Below are 21,249 nucleotides of genomic sequence, written 5' to 3' on the forward strand. Positions count from 1 at the left end.
AAAACAAACTAATATCAATAAAAGAAAAAAAAATTGGACGAAGGAAGTGGGTACTTACCTAGGACGAAACCGTCTTTGGCCCACTGCACTCGACCGGCCAGATTGCCCACTTCGCATTTGATAATGGCCACGGACCCTTCTACCACGTGCTGGTCCTCAGGAGAGGTCCGAAAGTGCTGCCTCTGTTGTCCTACGGCTGGAGGGGAAGAAGGAGAAAACTGTCAGACGCTGCTGATAACAAACTCAGTATCGTAATTGCAACTGGATAAGGGAAAAGTATGGGACATTGATAGCAAACACAGTGTTATTTGATATCATCACCTTCCATTTAAAAACACAGTATCGTAATTGCAACTGAATATGGTAAAAGTATGAGACATTAATAACAAACAGTACCGTAATTGGAATTGGATATACAAGGGAAAACTATAAGACATTGATGACGAAGACAGTATCGTAACTGCAACTGAATAAGGGAAAAGTACGAGACACTGATAACAAACAGCATCGTAACTGGAATTGGGATATACGATGGAAAAGTATGATAATTGCAACTGGAATATACAATTTATTATTATTATTATTATTATTATTATTATTATTATTATTATTTATTATTCAGAAGATGAATCCTAATCATATGGAACAAGCCAACAGGGGGCATTGACTTGAAGTTCAAGCTTCCAAGGAATATGGTGTTCATTAGAAAGAAGTAACTGGAGGTCAAAGAAAAATACAGAAAGAAGAAATCACTTATTAGAAAAGAAAAAAAATGCGTTATCAAATTAATGAATAAGTAGATAAAATGGACAAGGGCCAAGCGCTGGGACCAATGAGGTCATTCAGCGCTCAAGATAATGTCGAAAATAATGTTAGGTGAGGGGTAGGAAGTAAGATGGAAGAAAGAGAATATGAACGGAGGTTCAGTAAAAGGAATGGTCCGATCAGTACTGAGCAACAACGCCTGCAATAGCCACAATTTAACAATGAAGGAAATTGTTAAAAACCTGAAATTAATATTACTAAACACGGATTGCATTTAACAATGTCAGTATAATCACGACAATAATCCGGCAAGAACTACGGAATATTAATTTTATGTACACAAAAATGAAAGATGGAAATAAAACTCATCTGCATAAAATTGCTTTTCAACATCACCTCCTTTCGGCGATCACATCCGCAAAGGGAAAAATGAAACTGCAGATATTATTAATTCTAAAAGAAGAGGCTAAACCGACATAGTTCCTCCCAGCAAAAAGACGAATCGAATGAATAAAGAAAAGAATAAAAATTTCATTCAAAGGGGGAGAAAATCTCGTTATGGTTGACAGGTTAATTGAATCTAAAAAATAAAAGATTTACAAAACATGTACGGTAAACGACTGATAAAGGTATATTAAAAACTGAAAATAAGAGACCATGTAACTCATTAAGAAAACCAATAACAACAGATCACCAATCGTTACATTAAAAAAAAAAAACGCTGGCATCAAAATGCAGTGAATAATCAAACTGAAATAGCAAATACCTTCACGCAATGTGTTAGCCTACACATCCTTTATTAAAGGAAAATACTGAAATTTTGAAAGAAAAGAATTTAGGGCTCCAAAGCCTCCTAGCATTTCATAAGACAGATGATTGATTGACACACAAATACACAATATAAATATATATATATATTAGTATATATATATATATATATATATATATATATATATATATATATATATATATGTATGTGTGTGTGTATGTATATATATGTGTGTGTGTATATATATATATATTATATATATATATATATATATATATATATATATATATATATATATATATATATATATATATATATATATATATATATATATATATATATATATATATATATATATATATATATATATATATATATATATACAGTATATATGTATATAACGCCCACGACAAAACAGAAGCGAATACAATTCTCTTAAAATAACGAAAGCTTCACTGCACTACAGGGGCAACTATAACAAAAACAGGAGGCTCAGAGCTGCTTTACCATCTAAGGGATAATAAAATTATAATAATAATAATAATAATAATAAAAATTAATAATAAAAACAATCACATTAATAATCCTGCTTCACTTCATATCACAAATTTAATCCTTCCTGGTTCGCGGTCGTCAACCCCACTAAGTGCTCTCTCTCTCTCTCTCTCTCTCTCTCTCTCTCTCTCTCTCTCTCTCTCTCTCTCTCTCTCTCTCTCTCTCTCTCGTACGTACATACAAACATACACACATGCTAGCTACACTTTTTTCCCGCCCCTGCAAATTTATTTTTATTCAAAAGGATGACACAGCAAGGCCCAGGGAACTGTAACCCTATTACCAATCGAGCTGGTACAGCATACAGGGGAAAAACTCTCTCTCTCTCTCTCTCTCTCTCTCTCTCTCTCTCTCTCTCTCTCTCTCTCTCTCTTTATGGCTTAACCACTTAATGGCTTTTATATCGCCATTCTGGCAAAAGTTTCCTCTATGGGCATAACCTTTGTCTTTATGAACGCTTAGTTTTGTCTAAGGGGAATCTCCTCACTCTTCTCTCTGGATGTGAGAAACTGATATATATATATATATATATATATATATATATATATATATATATATATATATATATATATATATATATATATATATATATATATATATATATATATATATATATATATATATATAGATAGATAGATAGATAGATATGATGCTTATAATCACTTTTGTACGTGATTCATTTATCACACAATACCACGGGTGAAAAATAAGAGACGGGGTGTAGGTCCTGACCGGTTTCGACTTTATTTCCAAGCCATTGACGAAGGACTAATACAGAGTATTAGAAGTCACAAATATATATACTGCAGGAACAGTACTGACGAACATACACAACCGTTAGGGACTTCATATCCACCCATAGGCCGGTGTCAAGGTAGGAAGGGCCTTCAAAAACATATACATATATATATATATATATATTATATATATATATATATATATATATATATATATATATATATATATGTCATATATTTAATACCATTTAATACCATCCGTATACGGACAAAATGTAAATCTGTATTAGCAAGTCTACTGTCACAGCCCACGAATGGGGACGCGATAAAAAAAAAAAATAAAAAAAATGAGAGAAAGAGGAGTTCTCTAGTTTCATAAAAGTAAACCAGGCGATAATGTGACGGCAAAAGAATGTCCAACACAAAAATTCATCTCCTCCCAACTTGGAAAAGGAGAGTTCACATCCCATAGGCTTTTTCTCCATCCTCTTTTCTCTCTCTCTCTCTCTCTCTCTCTCTCTCTCTCTCTCTCTCTCTCTCTCTCTCTCTCTCTCTCCAGCGTATAATGTTACTTCCACTTCCCCAACGCCCGAACGACGGCGATGCTATAGTAATGGCAAGGCCGTTTATCTTACCTACATATTTATGTGTTGTGTTCGGGCGGGAGGAAGGTATTGGTGGCTTTGCTCGATTTTATAACCGCGTCTCTCCGGTGGACCTTTTTATTTTTATTTGTATTTTTCTTTACGGGAATATTTTCTATAACGTTAGGTATGATGGATGGGAAACACGACAGCTCTCGGCTCGGGTTTTGTTAAGATGATTCTATGAAATGTTAAGGGATTTACAAATTAAAAGCTTTTGAGGATAACACAGGAGCCTATTATAGGAAGACGTATTAATAGTTTTTATTTAGCACTGGGCACGAGAGACTGACATAATACCAGACAGCGATTCACCATTCGATGACTAATAAATACAAGAGAGAGCAGACTTTCAAATTATATGGGAGCACGAGTAATAAATAAATACAAAATAAAATGAAAAGACAGCCAGTTACACACCGCAAATCCATGACAGAACACTGTAGTGTAGGCACAAATGATCTTTGTATTTACAAAGGTCATATCAGTATTTCGAACTCGAAATAATGTTGATACGAGAAACAGGTGAAAAATTTGCTGAACTTTCGGCGCAAACGTAGAGTTTCAGACAGCCCCACAGCGCATAGACAAGGCCACCAAAAGTAGATCTATCTTCGGGTGGTCTCGGTATACGCTGCATGAGCCGCGGCCCATTAAAACTTTAACCACGGTATTCGGCGGGTGGCCTGTCCCATACCGCCGCCAGAAGCACGACTATGGCTAAACTTAACTTAAATAAGATAAACCTACTGAGGCTAGTGCCGCAATCTGATATGTTTGATGATTGGGGGGTGGATGATCACCATACCAATTTGCAGCCCTCTAGCCTCAGTAGTTTTTGCGATCTGGAGGCGGACAGAAAAGGTACAGAGAGAAAAAAAGTCCGGACGGACAGACAAAGCCGGCACAACAGTTTTCTTTTACAGAAAACTAAAAAGGAGCAAAAATTTTAAACTTTAGGATGAACTAAAATACTACAGTCATGAATATAAAAAAAAAAACACCCCACACAGACGAAGCCACTAAGACAAAACCTGAAAAGACGACAACAGATAAAAACACATTCTCTGTCTTGAACCCCGTAAATAATATCAAACACAGATCAGGAAAAACAGGAAAGAAGAAATACACCATCAGGAAAGGTGTTTTTTTTTTTATTCTGTTTTCCCCAAAAGTTAGGAAAAACAAAAATGCAAAAAAAAAAAAACAATAACTCTTCCTAACTTTGTAATGGCTTGCAGATGTCATGACAACTGTTGTTGTCATTAGATTTTATTCTTCCTTCGCCCGAGGTCGTTTTACGGCGGCTCAATCAGATAAACAAGGAATTGACATTCTGGGCTGCAAAACCAATATCCTGGTACGGAGATTTCGCCACGGAATTGCTACATTTATGACGGCGTAAGGTGAACCCAAGCTAGGCCAAGTAGGGGAGGGAGTGAAGGCGAGGCGCAATGGGTTCAGAGAGAGAGAGAGAGAGAGAGAGAGAGAGAGAGAGAGAGAAAGAGAAAGAGAGAGAGAGAGAGAATTTTATACCATGTATATTTGGCTAATATTTCCTTTTAACTTCCAGTGAGAGAGAGAGAATGTTATACCATGTATATTTGGCTAATATTTCCTTTTAACTTTCAGTGAGAGAGAGAGAGAGAGAGAGAGAGAGAGAGAGAGAGAGAGAGAGAGAGTTTTATGCCATATATATTTGGCTATTTCTTTTAACTTCCAGTGAGAGTGATAGAATTTTATACCATGCATATTTGGCTAATATTTCCTTTTATCTTCCAGTGAGAGAGAGAGAGAGAGAGAGAGAGAGAGAGAGAGAGAGAGAGAGAGAGAGAGAGAGAGAGAGAGAGAGAGAGAGAGAGAAAGAGAGAGGAGAGAGAGAGAGAGAGAGGCAATTTTATACCATATATATTTGGCTAATATTTCCTTTATCTTCCAGTGAGAGAGAGAGAGAGAGACGGACAGAATTTTATACCATATACATTTGGCTAATATTTCCTTTTATCTTCCGGTGAGAGAGAGAGAGAGAGAGAGAGAGAGAGAGAGAGAGAGAGAGAGAGAGAGAGAGAGAGAGAGAGAGAACTTCATATTATGTATATTCAACCTAACTTTCCTTTTATCTCCCTGATGTTGAGAGAGAGAGAGAGAGAGAGAGAGAGAGAGAGAGAGAGAGAGAGAGAGAGAGAGAGAGAAAGATTTTATCTCTTAATTCAACCTATCTTTCTGATGGCATGAGAGAGGGAAAGTTTTATACTCACTTCGTGGTCTATTTAACTTACATTTCTTTTTGCCTTCCAGACGCTAAGAGAAAGAAAGAGAGAGAGGGAGGAAGAAAATTTTATATTCGCTTTCTGTATTGATTTAAGTTACGTTTCCTTTTTGTCTTTCTGGTGCCATCAGGGAAAACTGTAAAAGCCCTGTTCGTAGTTTGATAGCTGCCTGGACACCCACCCTGTCGTAAGCGATTGTCATTTATGACATAATGACCGGCCATTTAAAGCCTGCTGCTGCTATGGAGCGCCAAGAAATAAGGAAAAAGAATGAGAACAGTCAAGAATAAAGCTCTGATATTCAGAAATTATTCTTTCCAGTGATTTTCTTCTTTCTTCTTCTTCTTTCTTCTCTCTCTCTTCTACACACACACACACACACACACACACACATTACACACACATATATATGTATATATATATATATATATATATATATATATATATATATATATATATATATATATATATATATAGTATATATATATACAAACAAAGCCAATGTAATTTCTTTCTTCTTCTTTTAACGTGCTTTTATTCACAAAAGCATATTTTTTGAAAACTCAATTAGAAAAACAACGTATTCTGGAATGCAAATTATGCTTTCATATACAGAATGCGCTCATAAGACAGAGAGAGAGAGAGAGAGAGAGAGAGAGAGAGAGAGAGAGAGAGAGAGAGAGAGAGAGAGAGAGAGTTTTATAGCTATCAATTTATGCTAAATTCTGATGCTAGGGGCAAGAGAGAATTTTACACTCACTTTGTCTTTGATTTAATTTATATTTCTTTTCATCTTTCTGATGCAAAGGAGAGAGAGAGAGAGAGAGAGAGAGAGAGAGAGAGAGAGAGAGAGAGAGAGAGAGAGAGAGAGAGAGAGAGAGAGAGAGTTTTATAGCTATCAATGATGCTAAATTTGATGCTAGGAGCAAGAGAGAAATTTTAAACTTTGCATTTCAACTAATTTGTTATTATCTCTGCTGATGCTAAAGGGGAGAGAGAGAGAGAGAGAGAGAGAGAGAGAGAGAGAGAGAGAGAGAGAGAGAGAGAGAGAGAGAGAGAGAGAGAGAGAGTTTTATATGTATCAATTTAACCTAAATTCTGATGCTAGGAGCAAGAGAGAATTTTATACTCTCTTTTTCTTTGATTTAACTTACATTTCTTTTTATCTTTCTGATGCTAAGGAGAGAGAGAGAGAGAGAGAGAGAGAGAGAGAGAGAGAGAGAGAGAGAGAGAGAGAGAGAGAGAGAGAGAGAGAGAGAGAGATAGATTAAAAGTCCAAAAACAAATACCCTGAGATGGACTGAAAAGGGATTTATCGGTGGGGCAGGAAAAAGGAGGGAGGAGAGGGGAAGGGAAAGAATGATTGTAGTGTGGTGGGGCGGAGGGGATGGGGGGAACGCAGAATTTAACTATTATCCAATTACCGACGAGGTAGGATGTGTTTGGCAGATTGTTTGGCTCCGGTTCTTTGATGATTATCCTCCATCCCGTCGTCTCCTTTTCCTCTTTTTCCTTTATTTCACGGAACGAAATCAACCTGGTTCGTTCTCTTCTCTCTCTCTCTCTCTCTCTGATCTGGTCTGGAACAACTGTCTATCTATTTATCAATCTATATGTGTATATGTATGTATATATATATATATATATATATATATATATATATATGTGTATATATAAAATGTATATATATATATATATATATATATAAATATATATAAAATGAACGTAAACTTACACATCAAAAAAGTCTAGATAAATGAACGAACTTCCTATCAAAAAGTCCGTATAATATCAGTCACAGGAATGCAGATACGTATCTGTAGTCCGTATAATATATATATATATATATATATATATATATATATATATATATATACATATATTATATATATACATATATATATATATATATATATATATATATATATATATATATATATATATATATAAATGTATGTATATATACGTGACAGTCACTACACAAAAGAAGTTGTCACGATTCTCTTACTTCCCCACCACACCGAAGGGGTGAGAGAGAGAGAGAGAGAGAGAGAGAGAGAGAGAGAGAGAGAGAGAGAGAGAGAGAGAGAGAGAGAGAGCTATAATTTATGTCTTCATGAAATAAAAAATAATCAGTGAACGGTGCTTGAGACATAATAATAATAATAATAATAATAATAATAATAATAATAATAATAATGAAAGAGAGAGAGAGTGTGAGAGAGCTATAATTCATGTCTTCATGAAACCAAAAACTATCAGTGGACGATGCTTGATACACGGTAGTGATAATAATAATAATAATAATAATGAGAGAGAGAGAGAGAGAGAGAGAGAGAGAGAGAGAGAGAGAGAGAGAGAGAGAGCTGTAATTTATGTCTTCATGAAACCAAAAACCACCAGTGATCAAAGCTTGACGCATGGTTAGAAATCCACGACAGCGAACACTTTCACTCCCGGTTATCAACGCCACCGGAATTTCGAACAATAATCACGAAACAACATATTTTCTCGCTCCCTCTTCACCTAAAACCAATGTGCTAAATGACACCAAGAACAAGGAATTGCAAGTTTTCAACCTGCTTCATATAAATGTGATACTCTGATGGCAACTGCTATACGAGCGAAACGCACACACACACACACACACAGACATACAAACACACACACACACACACACGAAAATAAAAATTTTGAAAGATATTCAAAATTCCGTCCTGCTGAATTCATCGTATTTATAACTTCGAATGACAGGAATGACATTGCTGAGATGTTTTCAAATGAAGCCAGAAGGTCCAACTGTTTCTCTGTAATTGGGTGACAAAACTCATTCGGTAATTACTCCCAAACTTCTATTTAACCGAAGAAAAATGTTTTTCGGAAATAACATAGACGCAATGCGATCGAGTGATGATAAATTTCACGTGCAGAAATGTTTCAATTAAATCAATTTTGAACAAAAATAACAAAGGCTTTTAACTTATTACACAAGTAACACTTAGAGCAGAAACGTATTTAAAATATTTCTCTTTATCTAAGTACATATACATGACCACTCGAGATAAAAGCCACCCTTCCCTCTTAAACTATCTCTGGTGGGAAGAATAAACCAATAAAAGAGGGTAGGTCATAAATAGAAGATAGGAAACGCAATACGCGAGAGAGTAGCTAAAATATGGCTGATCTGAATTCACGTATAATAGGCTAATTGTATTAATCCCAGAGTCCCTTATCAACTCAACGTACGAATACAATCGTTGACAATTACTGTATAGCCACAAAAACCAAGTCATTACATTAACCCCAACATATGTAGCCTACATGGAATGGAACTTAAGTGCAACACTCGACCCAATAAATATGGCCTCCCACCTTTTACCAAGTTCAGGCTTAAAGGCCCGCCTCTTATTCTGTAGCCCACTTTACTTGATTATCGATAAGTTCGCCATAAAGAATGCAATAACCCTGGTGTAGTTATCCAGCGGAATAATATGCCAAGGGTTCATAAAACCATAAGAGGCGCTTCAAAATAGTTTTCGTGTAATAGCTTAAGGGAGTAAGGTTTTGAGACCAAGTTTGCACTGCGCGAGTTCTACAAAATTATACATATTTGAGACCCTAGGAGTATGTGTCTTGAAAACCAAATTAATGATTTCTATATCAACTTGGAACAATCATCCGCGGAAATGGAGAAGCAATAAATAGAAACATCGTTACTAAATATCGTCTGAAACGGAATATCAAATCAATGTGAATGTCCAACAAGTTTTTAAAATTCTAATCACATCAAAATCACTCTACAGAACCACTATTGAAAACATCAGTCATTCAATCAAATGCCTCTTTTTACAACGCATAATAAAAAATTTACTAAAATGGCATTTCGACACAAAGCAAAGGTATGCCCGAAATTCTTGAAGAAACTTAAATTTATTTTACGCTGGTCACAAGGAAAGTTGCGGCATCACAACTTGAGGTCTTAAGCCTTCTTTCCTTGGAAAGCATAACTTTATACTCGGCCACCATCTTGATGTATGTTAGACGTAAAAATGTGATAAATAGAAAGGAATGTTTTCCTTTCAAATTATTATATAGCCTTGAGGTAACACTTTCCATATTATTATTATTGTTATTATTATTATTATTATTATTATTATTATTATTCCCTTCCTCAGTATTATTATAAACATTATTACCTTCCTCAGTATTATAATTATTCCCCTCCTCCTTCCTCCCATTATTATTATTATTATTATTATTACCCAATTCCCTTCCACATTAACACTTATCCCATCTTCCCCGTTTCTCAGAAACTCGTGATATCTCTGTCCCAACCCTATTCCAGCCAATGGGTATTCTTATTCACTTTACGGCCATCTGCTCCATTCCAGTAAACTTAAGTGTCCATATTCCAAAATCATGGAAGGGCTTTTTAATTTATGGACCAAGATAACTCTGAGTTTCTGGAGGGAGGCGGTGGAAGTCTTCTTGAATTATACGCGTCAGATTACCCGCACTTTTCTTCACCTTACGATTCTCCACCACTTTTTTTATTGTGTTCTAATTCAATTATGAGATTCATGCACCAGCAAGCGCGCACACGGTATATGTATGTATGTATGTATGTATGTACAGTATGTATATGCACGTTTATATATATATATATATATATATATATATATATATATATATATATTATATATACTTATATATATTATATTATATATATATATTATATATATAATTATATATTATATATATAATTACATATGTGTATGTATGTGTGTATGTATGTATGTATGTATGTGCATAACTGATCCACGAAAATATGGAACGTGATTTTATATATATATATATATATATATATATATATATATATATATATATATATATATATACATATATATATACATATATATATGCATTGCATATGTATGTGTATGTTTGTGGTATACATAGCGACTACTAGACACTTAATATTTGAGATGGTGAAACTCAAATGAGTAACATCTGTCTATATACTCAAGTTGAAATGTAAATATCAAAAGTTCTTAAAAGGATCATATTTATATTTAAAGCTTTAATTTAATACTTACAAGCCACAGCTATTTTCTAGCTCCACGTGATATCTATCAGCGCTTGCTTCGTTCGATGTTGCCATGTCGTGTCAAAATGTTGTTATGAAGTCAGATCTATTTGTATTTTCTAAAGATACATATTCACGCAGACCTCAATACATACCTTGCGGAATGTCGCCAGATAATACAAACGTAAGGTTTCATATCAATTACGTAATGGTTCTTATGTTGGAATCTATCATTAGTTGCGAAAAAAAGTAAAAAATGCGACGAAGTTTCTTCGGCGCAATCGAGTTTTCTGTACATCCGCTACAGCGTATAACAGGGCCACCGAAAATAGATCTATCTTTCGGTGGTCTCGGTATAATGCTGTACGAGCCGCGGCCCGTGAAACTTTAACCACGGCCCGGTGACGGCGTATCCTACATCGTTGCCAGAAGCACGGTTATGGCTAAATTTAACCTTAGATAAAATATATCTACTGAGGCTAGTGGCTTGCAATTTGGTATTTTTGAAGATTGGAGGGTGGATGATCAACATACCAATTTGCAGCCCTCTAGGCTCAGTAGTTTTCAAGATCTGAGGGCGGACAGAAAAAGTGCGGACAGAATAAAGTGCGGACGGACATTCAAAGCCGGCACAACAGTTTTCTTTTACAGAAAACTAAAAACCAGAGCAAGGCGAACTCTAGTTATTAAGGCTCTTGCAATGAGAACGCAATGCCCAACAAGGGGAAGTACGCCCTAGACAAAATTACCCATCTTCATTTAATTCATACGGGAAAATGAGATTAGGGGTATGGGGCTCACGTACAGAACGTTAATTAAACTCAACGACGTTATGAAATGCCTTTCAAAATGAAGGGGGAAGGGGGGGTGAGGGAGAGAGGGAGGAACTAGCGCGTACACGACACCAATATCCCCTCACCCACCTTTCCTTTTTTTTTAAATAACAAAATATAAGAAAAAAAAAACTCCTCTGTGCGATCCTAGCAATGACTGCCTCTGGACTGACGGTAAAAGTCGCTCCCGAATTTACATGCTGCAGCCATGACCCACCCACGTTAAACTCGGCCGGGAAATGCAGCCTGCAATATTCACGGGCCATTCTTATCAAACTAATCAAACACAGAAAACTGAAGCCAATATGGAAGTCATGAATTTTAAAACGTGAGCTTTCTCTCCGCATGCAGGACCAATAATCACTAACGTTCCATTGCAAATTTTAATGCGCCTTCCAGATATGAAGACCAAATTGTGCGCCAGCTGTTATCCGCCCGGGATTGGCAAGAGGTCAGAGACTGCATTATTAAACGTCTTGCAATTGAGGATACGGAAGAAGCGCTTAGATACTTTTTTTCATGATTTTTTTTTTTTTCTGTGAGAGCGATAACCAAGATATGAAAGGTTACCAACATACCACAGCTAAGAACTTACAAAGCGATACTTAACGAAGGTAATCACTTGCTTCCAATGGCCATTAAGCCACTGTAAGGAACATAAGGGAAGAGCAGTAGGCTCTCTCTCTCTCTCTCTCTCTCTCTCTCTCTCTCTCTCTCTCTCTCATTTCCATCGACGCCCTTTGAAGGATCGCTTTCATTCCCACACCCTGTGAACATTCCTTCTCCCCCTCCTCCGCGATATTCTGTAGACCTTTCGTTTTCCACCCCCCTCAACTTCATCCATCCATCCACCCTTCCAACAGTTAGTTAAACCCTTTCTCTAGGCTCCCTTCCTCCCACCCTTTCCAACCTCCCAATATCCCATTAAAGCCTTTATTTCTCATTACATCCGCTCCAGTTATGGCACTTCCCGTACAGTGCTGTGGGGTGATAAGATACCCATGAAAAAAATCGATCTCGGCGCCTTCTTTTCTAATGGGGCATCATTAATAAAAAGAACAAACAGGGGAATGTAATAACTCTCTCTCTTTACACAGCCGCACATAATTCATGACGTGAACAGTGCATGTGACGGACGACAGTACGCCGAATATGGATTTGTTCGGCCGACGTTCCAGGGAGTATGTCGACCGTGAGTGTACTTGAACTAAGTCCTTGACTTCTATTATCTTCCTGTAAGCACGGTCTTGCTTCAGTTCATAACGCCATGCCTTTGCTCTGAATAGACGAGGTCTGCTTTCACGTTTCAGCCGCTTACGAAGCTTCCCGAAGGATCGTCAATAAATTGTAAATTTTCGATCGCAAAGGATTGATTAATTGATTAATTGTGGGTTATCTGGCGTCACAACTACCAGGGTCACCGACGCCACGATCGCAAAGGACCAACACAGAGAAGTCAGTAGCACTCTGAAACAAACGGCTCAAATGGCAACAAAGAATTCGCTCCTCTACCAAATTCTCCCTGCCTTTTGAATCTCTAGACATTCTCCTTTGTTATTTACACACACACACACACACACACACAATCAACATCTAGCCTGCTATATTAATCAAGGTTATTCTATTCTAGCTACAATCCTCGGAGGGGATTGTAACATATGTCAGTTATATATCTTTATGTAGGATGCGGGCGCCTCAACAAAATTTAAATTATACATATAAAGTATATGTAAGTATTGATAATATGATTATATACATATTTTTTTTAGATATTTTTATTTGAAATTCTTTTTAAACTTATTTATTTCTAGTTTTCTATTTAAATTTATTACGGCGTCAGTTACCTATAGATGTTGTCACGCCAGTTTTAAGAGACATAATCAATCAATCAATCTTTTTAATGTTCTTTCACCGTCTGCAATTTCTTCGTTCTTGAACCCATCTCCCTAATTTTCCACGTTACTCAAATCTAAGAATATCAAGATACATTCTTTGTTCCTTTGGAAACTGAATATCATCCTTCACAAAAAAAAACCAACTTCCATTATATTTTTTCATAAAAAAAAAAATAACCTCCATTATATTTTTCATAAGACATCCCTCTCTTTTCTTGGAATCTGTAAATGATCTTAAATATCCAACCAACAAACTGTTCTTACTCGACGACCGAATGCCACCATTCTTAAAAACATACTTAACTATTTTGTTCTCCCTACGCAGAAGCCTTTCATCTTGACCCATATATTTGTGAAGGACGTCTATAGCATACCCTCACCCAGAGAGGGGGGCCTCTCTTACCCCTCCACCTCCCTCCCCCCCTGCCCTACAGAAGAGGCGCCTCGTCGTGCCCAATGCCGAAAGGCAAAACCGTCATAACACGAGAGACAGGGCGATCAAGGGCCTATTACTTAGAAATTTTATAGGCTATAATATTCGCAAGTAAGAATATTCTCGGAATCCAGGCACCCATAAAATGTTTCCATAAACCACGGGACATTGATGTCCTCCTATTTATTATTTCTTTGCTTATGGGTCCTGCCAACCCCCAAACCTCCAAAGCTCCCAACGCCCTTCCCCCTTACCCCCCATGAAAAACTAATGTTTCCTCAAAGACAGAACCTAAAAACTGGGTTTTTATGTTTTATATTTTATTTTTTTTCCCTTGTTTAGCCACTGTGATATCTACAGAGCTACTGTCTTCTCGTGTTTCCTTTATCACTGACCAAAACAAACAGTAAAGCACCAGAACGTTTTGTAATTTCCGCCGAACCTTTCAAATAACACTCGGGCCACTCGCTGTAATAAAGAGGGAATCGTAAAATGCTTGGCAGAAATCTTGAGCAATGCAAATTTGGGCGTTTATTTTTTAAGTTCAAGAAAAAAATTATTCATATTTTTACACAGGCGAAAAATCGATCAATTTTTAGGTTCAAGAAAAAAAAAATATTCATATTTTTACATAGGCGAAAAATCGATCAATTTTTAGGTTCAAGAAAAAAATTATTCATATTTTTATATAGGCGAAAAATCGATAAACTTTTAGGCTCAAGAAAAAAATTATTCATATTTTTACAGAGGCGAAAAATCGATAAATTTTTAGGTTCAAGAAAAAAATTATTCACATTTTTACATCGGCGAAAAATCGATAAATTTTTAGGTTCAAGAAAAAATTATTCATATTCTTACATAGGCGAAAAATCGATAAATTTTTAGGATCAAGAAAAAATTATTCATATTTTCACAAGGCGAAAAATCGATAAATTTTTAGGATTAAGAAAAAATTATTCATATTTTCACACAGGCGAAAAATCGATAAATTTTTAGGTTCAAGAAAAAAATTATTTGTATTTTTACATAGGCGAAAAATCGATAAATTTTCACGTTCGAGAAAAAATTATTCATATTTTTACATAGGCGAAAAATCAATAAATTTTTAGGGTCAAGAAAAAAAAATATATTTTTACATAAGCGAAAAATCGATAAATTTTTAGGTTAAAAAAAATATTCATAATTTTACATAGGAGAAAAATCGATAAATTCCTCCAAACTTTTTCTTTTACTTTCTGTAGATAAATGACGCTGAAGATGGTATATTATACTACATAATTTATTTTGAATAAATTTAAAAAAAAGAGGCCTCCTTAAACTAACTTTGCTACTACTACTACTAAATTTATTAATACTACTACTGCTGCTGCTGCTACTACTACTGATAATAATAATAATAATAATAATAATAATAATAATAATAATAATAATAATTCATAAACTGGACGACACGCTACAAAACCCCAAATATGACATTCGGTACGAGTTGCTGACACAATATATATATATATATATATATATATATATATATATATATATATATATATATATATATATATATATATATATATATGATACACACACATATGTGTATATAATATATATGATAGATAGATATATATACATATATATTAAGAAATATATATATATATATATATATATATATATATATATATATACATACACATACACAAACACAAACACATATATATTTATACATGTGTATTTATAATACACGCTCGCATTTATGCACCCTCAGAACATAATCCATTTAAGACACACGTATAAGCCGTTGACTGTTACAGAGGCCGGAGCAATCTGACCATCACAAAGCCATAAGACAATCGACGAGACAGCCTCCCCTCCCCACCCCCACCCCCACCCCTGCCTCCAAAGACGGCTTAATAACCAGCAACCTGCAGCTGTTCATAAATGGCTGGTAATAGATAAAAGCCAACACTCAAAGAGCGATGAAAACAAGAAATCGCAGCATCTAATTGCCCATAACGATGAAGGTCGGCCATTAAGCCGACTATAACAGAAAAGCTTCAATATCAAAAGATCGTTAAATGAAATGACAGATCCCGCGGGGACAACGAGTTGGAAATCGCCTCGGGCCCATAATCAACGGAGCTCTATTTATGGGGTCATAAGGCCCCTGCCGGACAGAGAGAGAGAGAGAGAGAGAGAGGAGAGAGAGAGAGAGAGAGAGAGAGAGAGAGAGAGAGAGAATTATAAGTGAGCTTTAAACGTATTCATACATATACTCACCTATACATCTCACACAGTAATTTGGCAAGTTTTAATTTTTTAATACACATACATTATATATATATATATATATATATATATATATATATATATATTACATATATATATATATATACATATATATATATATATATATATAGTTATATATATATATATGGATTCATTGTTTCAATGAAAATGAAGCATATCATAGAAATGCTTCTCTTATTTAGTTGACATATATATATATATATATATATTTATATATATATATATATATATATATATATATATATATATATATATATATATTATATATATATATATAGTATATATATTTATATAAAGATATAATATATTGTGTTGATGAAACTAATATCAATACAAGAGGTCGCACCGTTATGAATACCCAAAAGGTAGTAAGCGATGAAAGAAACAAATATATAAATAAATGGAGAATAAGCAATTGAAATGAAACCCAGGTATCTTAATATCTCTCCGAAACAAAGAGAATCAAGCAGAGGAATTTTTGCCTTGGCAAAAGCAAACAATGGTTCCATGAAGAAGCGAAAATATCAACCTCGATTTTTACCCAGTTGTAGTGGGCGGGGGGAGACAGCAGGTTATCTTAAGGCGTGCCTCGCGATGGCACACTGTAGACAATGCTGAGAGTGTTTTGCAGTGTCCTCAGGCGCACTGCTTTCTGCATCTTACTTTTCATCTGCTCCCTTAGCTGTCCAGCTTCTTAAACTCTACCTTACTATAATTTTCACTTCTAATTGAAGAGCAAATCCTTCGAACAAGCCCACCATGAGTTTAGACAAATAAGACCCAAGTAATTATAGACAAATATGACCCAAGTAATTACGTTAAATGACTTTATAATAATTAATAATATCTTGCCTCAAAGTTTGCCATAATTCTGCTCTCCGAGATTTTACACTGACTGCGAAAAGTAACCTCTTCATTTGTCCTCCTCCCTGGCCCCAACCACCTCCGAAAACACAAGAAGCATAATGCACGGTGTTTGTGCAATTCCGGGCCTTCCACCTCCCGAGTATTGTTGAGGCTGTGCTTGAGGGACTTTGCTTCAAAGCATCGTTTTCGGGGGCTTCTCCCCGAAGAGTGTCTGATTAAACGCCGGTGCAAGCAATTCATCGTTTTACCTGGCTCGCACAAAAGTGGACGACGCATCCCTTTGTGTGCGCAAGTTAGTGAAGTGGTCAGTTCAACAATTATGTAGAGAGAGAGAGAGTGTGTGTGCGTGTTCCTCAGTCACGCTAGGTCTCTCAATGGAAACTTGATTTGTCGCGTGCTGTAAGTGTACGAGAGAGAGAGAGAGAGAGAGAGAGAGAGAGAGAGAGAGAGAGAGAGAGAGAGAGAGTCTCTAAACTGAATCCTGAGTTTTGCGTGCTGTAAGTGTAGAGAGAGAGAGAGAGAGAGAGAGAGAGAGAGAGAGAGAGAGAGAGAGAGAGAGAGAGAGAGTCTCTAAACTGAATCCTGAGTTTTGCTTGCTGTAAGTGGAGAGAGAGAGAGAGAGAGAGAGAGAGAGAGAGAGAGAGAGAGAGAGAGAGAGAGAGAGAGAGAGAGGAGTCCCTAAACTGAATCCTGAGTTTTTGCGTGCTGTAAGTGTACTGTAACTGGAGAGAGAGAGAGAGAGAGAGAGAGAGAGAGAGAGAGAGAGAGAGAGAGAGAGAGAGAGAGCCTTTGAATGGAAACCTGATCTGTTGCGGTTGAGAGAGAGAGAGAGAGAGAGAGAGAGAGAGAGAGAGAGAGAGAGAGAGAGAGAGAGAGAGATACGATACATGTGAATAAATCATAAATCTGTTTATGCAACAAACAAAAACCTAAGCACGAGACCAGACCGCAATCTTAAAAGCATCAGATCATAGCTTTTACACAATATGCACAACCCTCCCTCTTGCATAATGAGCGGGGGAGTCACGTAACAGACAGTACATATAGAGAGAGAGAGAGAGAGAGAGAGAGAGGTCGTAGCGAAATAATAAGCTTTACGGCCAGAAGCCATACAACAAGAGCATTTGCCGTTCGAGGTTGTATAATACAACCATAATACAACCACGCGCACGCAGGTAAGTAGCACACACTACAACATTACATAGATTATCGCGACCTATAAGAACAAATAATGCTCTTAACATCGCATGGGAAATGAGGGGGTTATTTGCCACATGCAACTCAAGCCTCACACGACGCTACTTACAGCCTTCGATAATAGTGCCCCTATGAGAGAGAGAGAGAGAGAGAGAGAGAGAGAGAGAGAGAGAGAGAGAGAGAGAGAGAGAGAGAGAATCAAGTCTTCACTACAAGTTCCAGATACGGAGCCTTGTTCATTCTTTGACCAGAGAATTAACAGTAATAGGTCAAACAGCCAAAACAAATTCCGGAATTGATTGACGTTCCGTCAAGCGGCCTTTTCCCCAAAATCTAAACAGAAATCAATATTTTGCAGGTACACGTATACCACATATGCAGATTATATATATATATATATATATATATATATATATATATATATATATATATATATAGAGGAGAGAGAGAGAGAGAGAGAGAGAGAGAGAGAGAGAGAGAGAGAGAGAGAGAGAGAATCTGTGCATATAAAACCCTGTCAGACCTAAACACCACGGGAGTCCTGAGGCAAACGATGACAGACATATAAATAAAAGGAGAGAGCGAGAGATGTCAGCTCCAAGCCTTTTCCCTTACCAATCTTCATACTTCAATTTCTTTGTTGCCCGGCAGTTCTTCCTTCTTTCTCTTTCTTCTTCTTTCTTCTTTCTTCTTTCTTCTTCTTTCTTCTCTCTTCTTCTTCTTCTTCTTTCTTCTTCTTCTTTCTCTGTTTTCCAAAAATTAAATCTGATATACCCATCATGAATGAAGAATGTGTGACAAAAGACAACACCAGCATTTGCTTGTGTGTCAAAAACGTCTACAAATTTTCATCAGCTATTTCCACAAAAATGAAGTGCACGGAACTTGATGAAAAACAAAGAATTATGGTTAAGTTTTCATATATATCAATCGCACACAGCTTAAAAATACACAGTAGTTTAAGTAGGCATTCAAGTACGCATCTTTACTTTCTATTGAAACTTTTATAACCAATTTAAATGATAAATTGCAACCCTTTTTCTTTGCTTCTCTTAAATTTCCACTATTTTTTAAAACGACTTCCCCTTTAAATACTTCCCATTTTTAAAACTAAGACCGCCCCTATTCTCCCCTTTTTAATAAAATGGTCTCATGTCTCACAGTCTTATCTTTTTGGAGCAACGCCTTTCCATCTTAACGTCTCGTATTCTTCATCTTTAAAAAAAAAAAGGACTACTGTAATTCCTTTTCAAATTTTTTTTTTTTTATCTAAAACCATCATTCTGAACTTTCTATATACCGCGACAATTTCCTTACTACAACCTCATTTTTTTTTACTTTTTTTTATAAATAGCCGTCCTTCATGCATATGTTTCGTTCTTCCTTAGTATTTTGAATATTATGACCTACCTCCTTCTCTGATTCTGCCTCTGTTTAATAAAAACTACAAACTCACTTCCCTTATAAATATTCTCCTCTATTTTAAACTATAACGTGAGCTTTCCGCACTTTTCAGAATCTTCTTTACTTTATCTTAAGCTTCCTCCTTTCGCTCTGTTATTCTTCCTCTCCCCCTTTTTCCACTTCCTTCTTCGCGCGTTTGCGCGCTGGAATGCGAACGGAGGAGAAACGCGATCATTCTCCGAAAGGTGCCACTACCGGAAGTGGCGAAACAATTGTGTCCCAATGATAAAATCTGCCTCCGAATTACGACCCGGATTTAGCGTCACGAACAGGTCATAAATTTCTGGGTCCCTATTCCCGTCTCGTACTTGATTTATTCTAGACAATCGAACCAGAGATTACTACGGCCGCAGGCACTGGCAGCCGCATCTCATCCTCCAGATTAAATATTATTATTATTATTATTATTATTATTATTATTATTATTATTATTATATATATATATTATATATATATATATATATATATATATATATATATATATATATATATATATATATATATATATATATATCGTATAATAAAAAGGAGTCCGAACGATAATGACTCGGAGGCGAGTGCTTGGTAATTTTACAGTCCAGTGAATTATGACAGTAGGACAATATCATCAATTTTGAGAAGGAGTGATGATGGATGAGAGGGGGGGAGTGGGGGGGGGGAGGATAAGAGGGGTAGGGAAGTTGGGAAATAGATAAAGGAGAAGGACAGCAGTGAACACCTCAGATCGATAAGCGTTATAAGGGAGGGACAAGGTCCGCCCCCGGCCCCGATACATACATTCAGATATCTTCCCAACATATATTACTAATAAATGTATTCATTAACGAGCACTCAAATATTTTATCAATATCCTTTTGTAGATCACTAACAACTCGCACATTCATTCTCGCTGAAATCCCACGGCTTCAGACGCAATGCGAAGCTGATCAAGAAGATATAAATTTGGACTTAGAAAGTGCTTATTTTAAATATAATCACGTAAACATACTTTGAAAGTACTTTTTGAAATATAATCACGTAAACATACTTTGGAAGTACTTTTTATAATCACGCAAACTTACTTTGAAAGCACTCTTTTAAATATAGTCACGTAAACATACAGTACTTCAAAATCTTCAGATCAGTGAATGCATCTTTAGTGAACACTTCGTCACATCCAGCGCATCAGCCAAAGAAAGGATATACGAGCTTGATCAATGAAGTCGATCAAAATTCTCCTGATCCCAAGAAACTTCAAACAGTTGCTTACATTTTCAAGCAACCAAAGTACGTCTGTTATGCGTCTGATTTCAGGCAACAGCACTGCCCTAAAATGGAAAACTGCTGTATCTACAAAATTTTCGGAACTGAGGTATGACGCCTATTGGGCTCGTGAATCACTAACACACAAGTTACTGCAGTTTCGGAATGATTCTTCAGTGCTTTATTTAGGG

The 21,249-nt window shown here is 36.0% G+C and overlaps 1 protein-coding gene across 1 annotated transcript in view; it reads right to left on the reverse strand.

Annotated features, from left to right (window-relative positions):
- The window catches only part of LOC136836270 (nephrin-like), a 524,495-nt gene that overhangs the window by 337,771 nt on the left and 165,475 nt on the right, over positions 1–21,249 (reverse strand). Inside the window, 1 exon segment of the mRNA XM_067100298.1 lies at positions 59–196. Coding sequence (XP_066956399.1) covers positions 59–196 — 138 coding nt within the window.

The sequence above is a fragment of the Macrobrachium rosenbergii genome, chromosome 56 (genome assembly GCF_040412425.1).
Source record: "Macrobrachium rosenbergii isolate ZJJX-2024 chromosome 56, ASM4041242v1, whole genome shotgun sequence".
NCBI classification, from domain to species: domain Eukaryota; kingdom Metazoa; phylum Arthropoda; class Malacostraca; order Decapoda; family Palaemonidae; genus Macrobrachium; species Macrobrachium rosenbergii.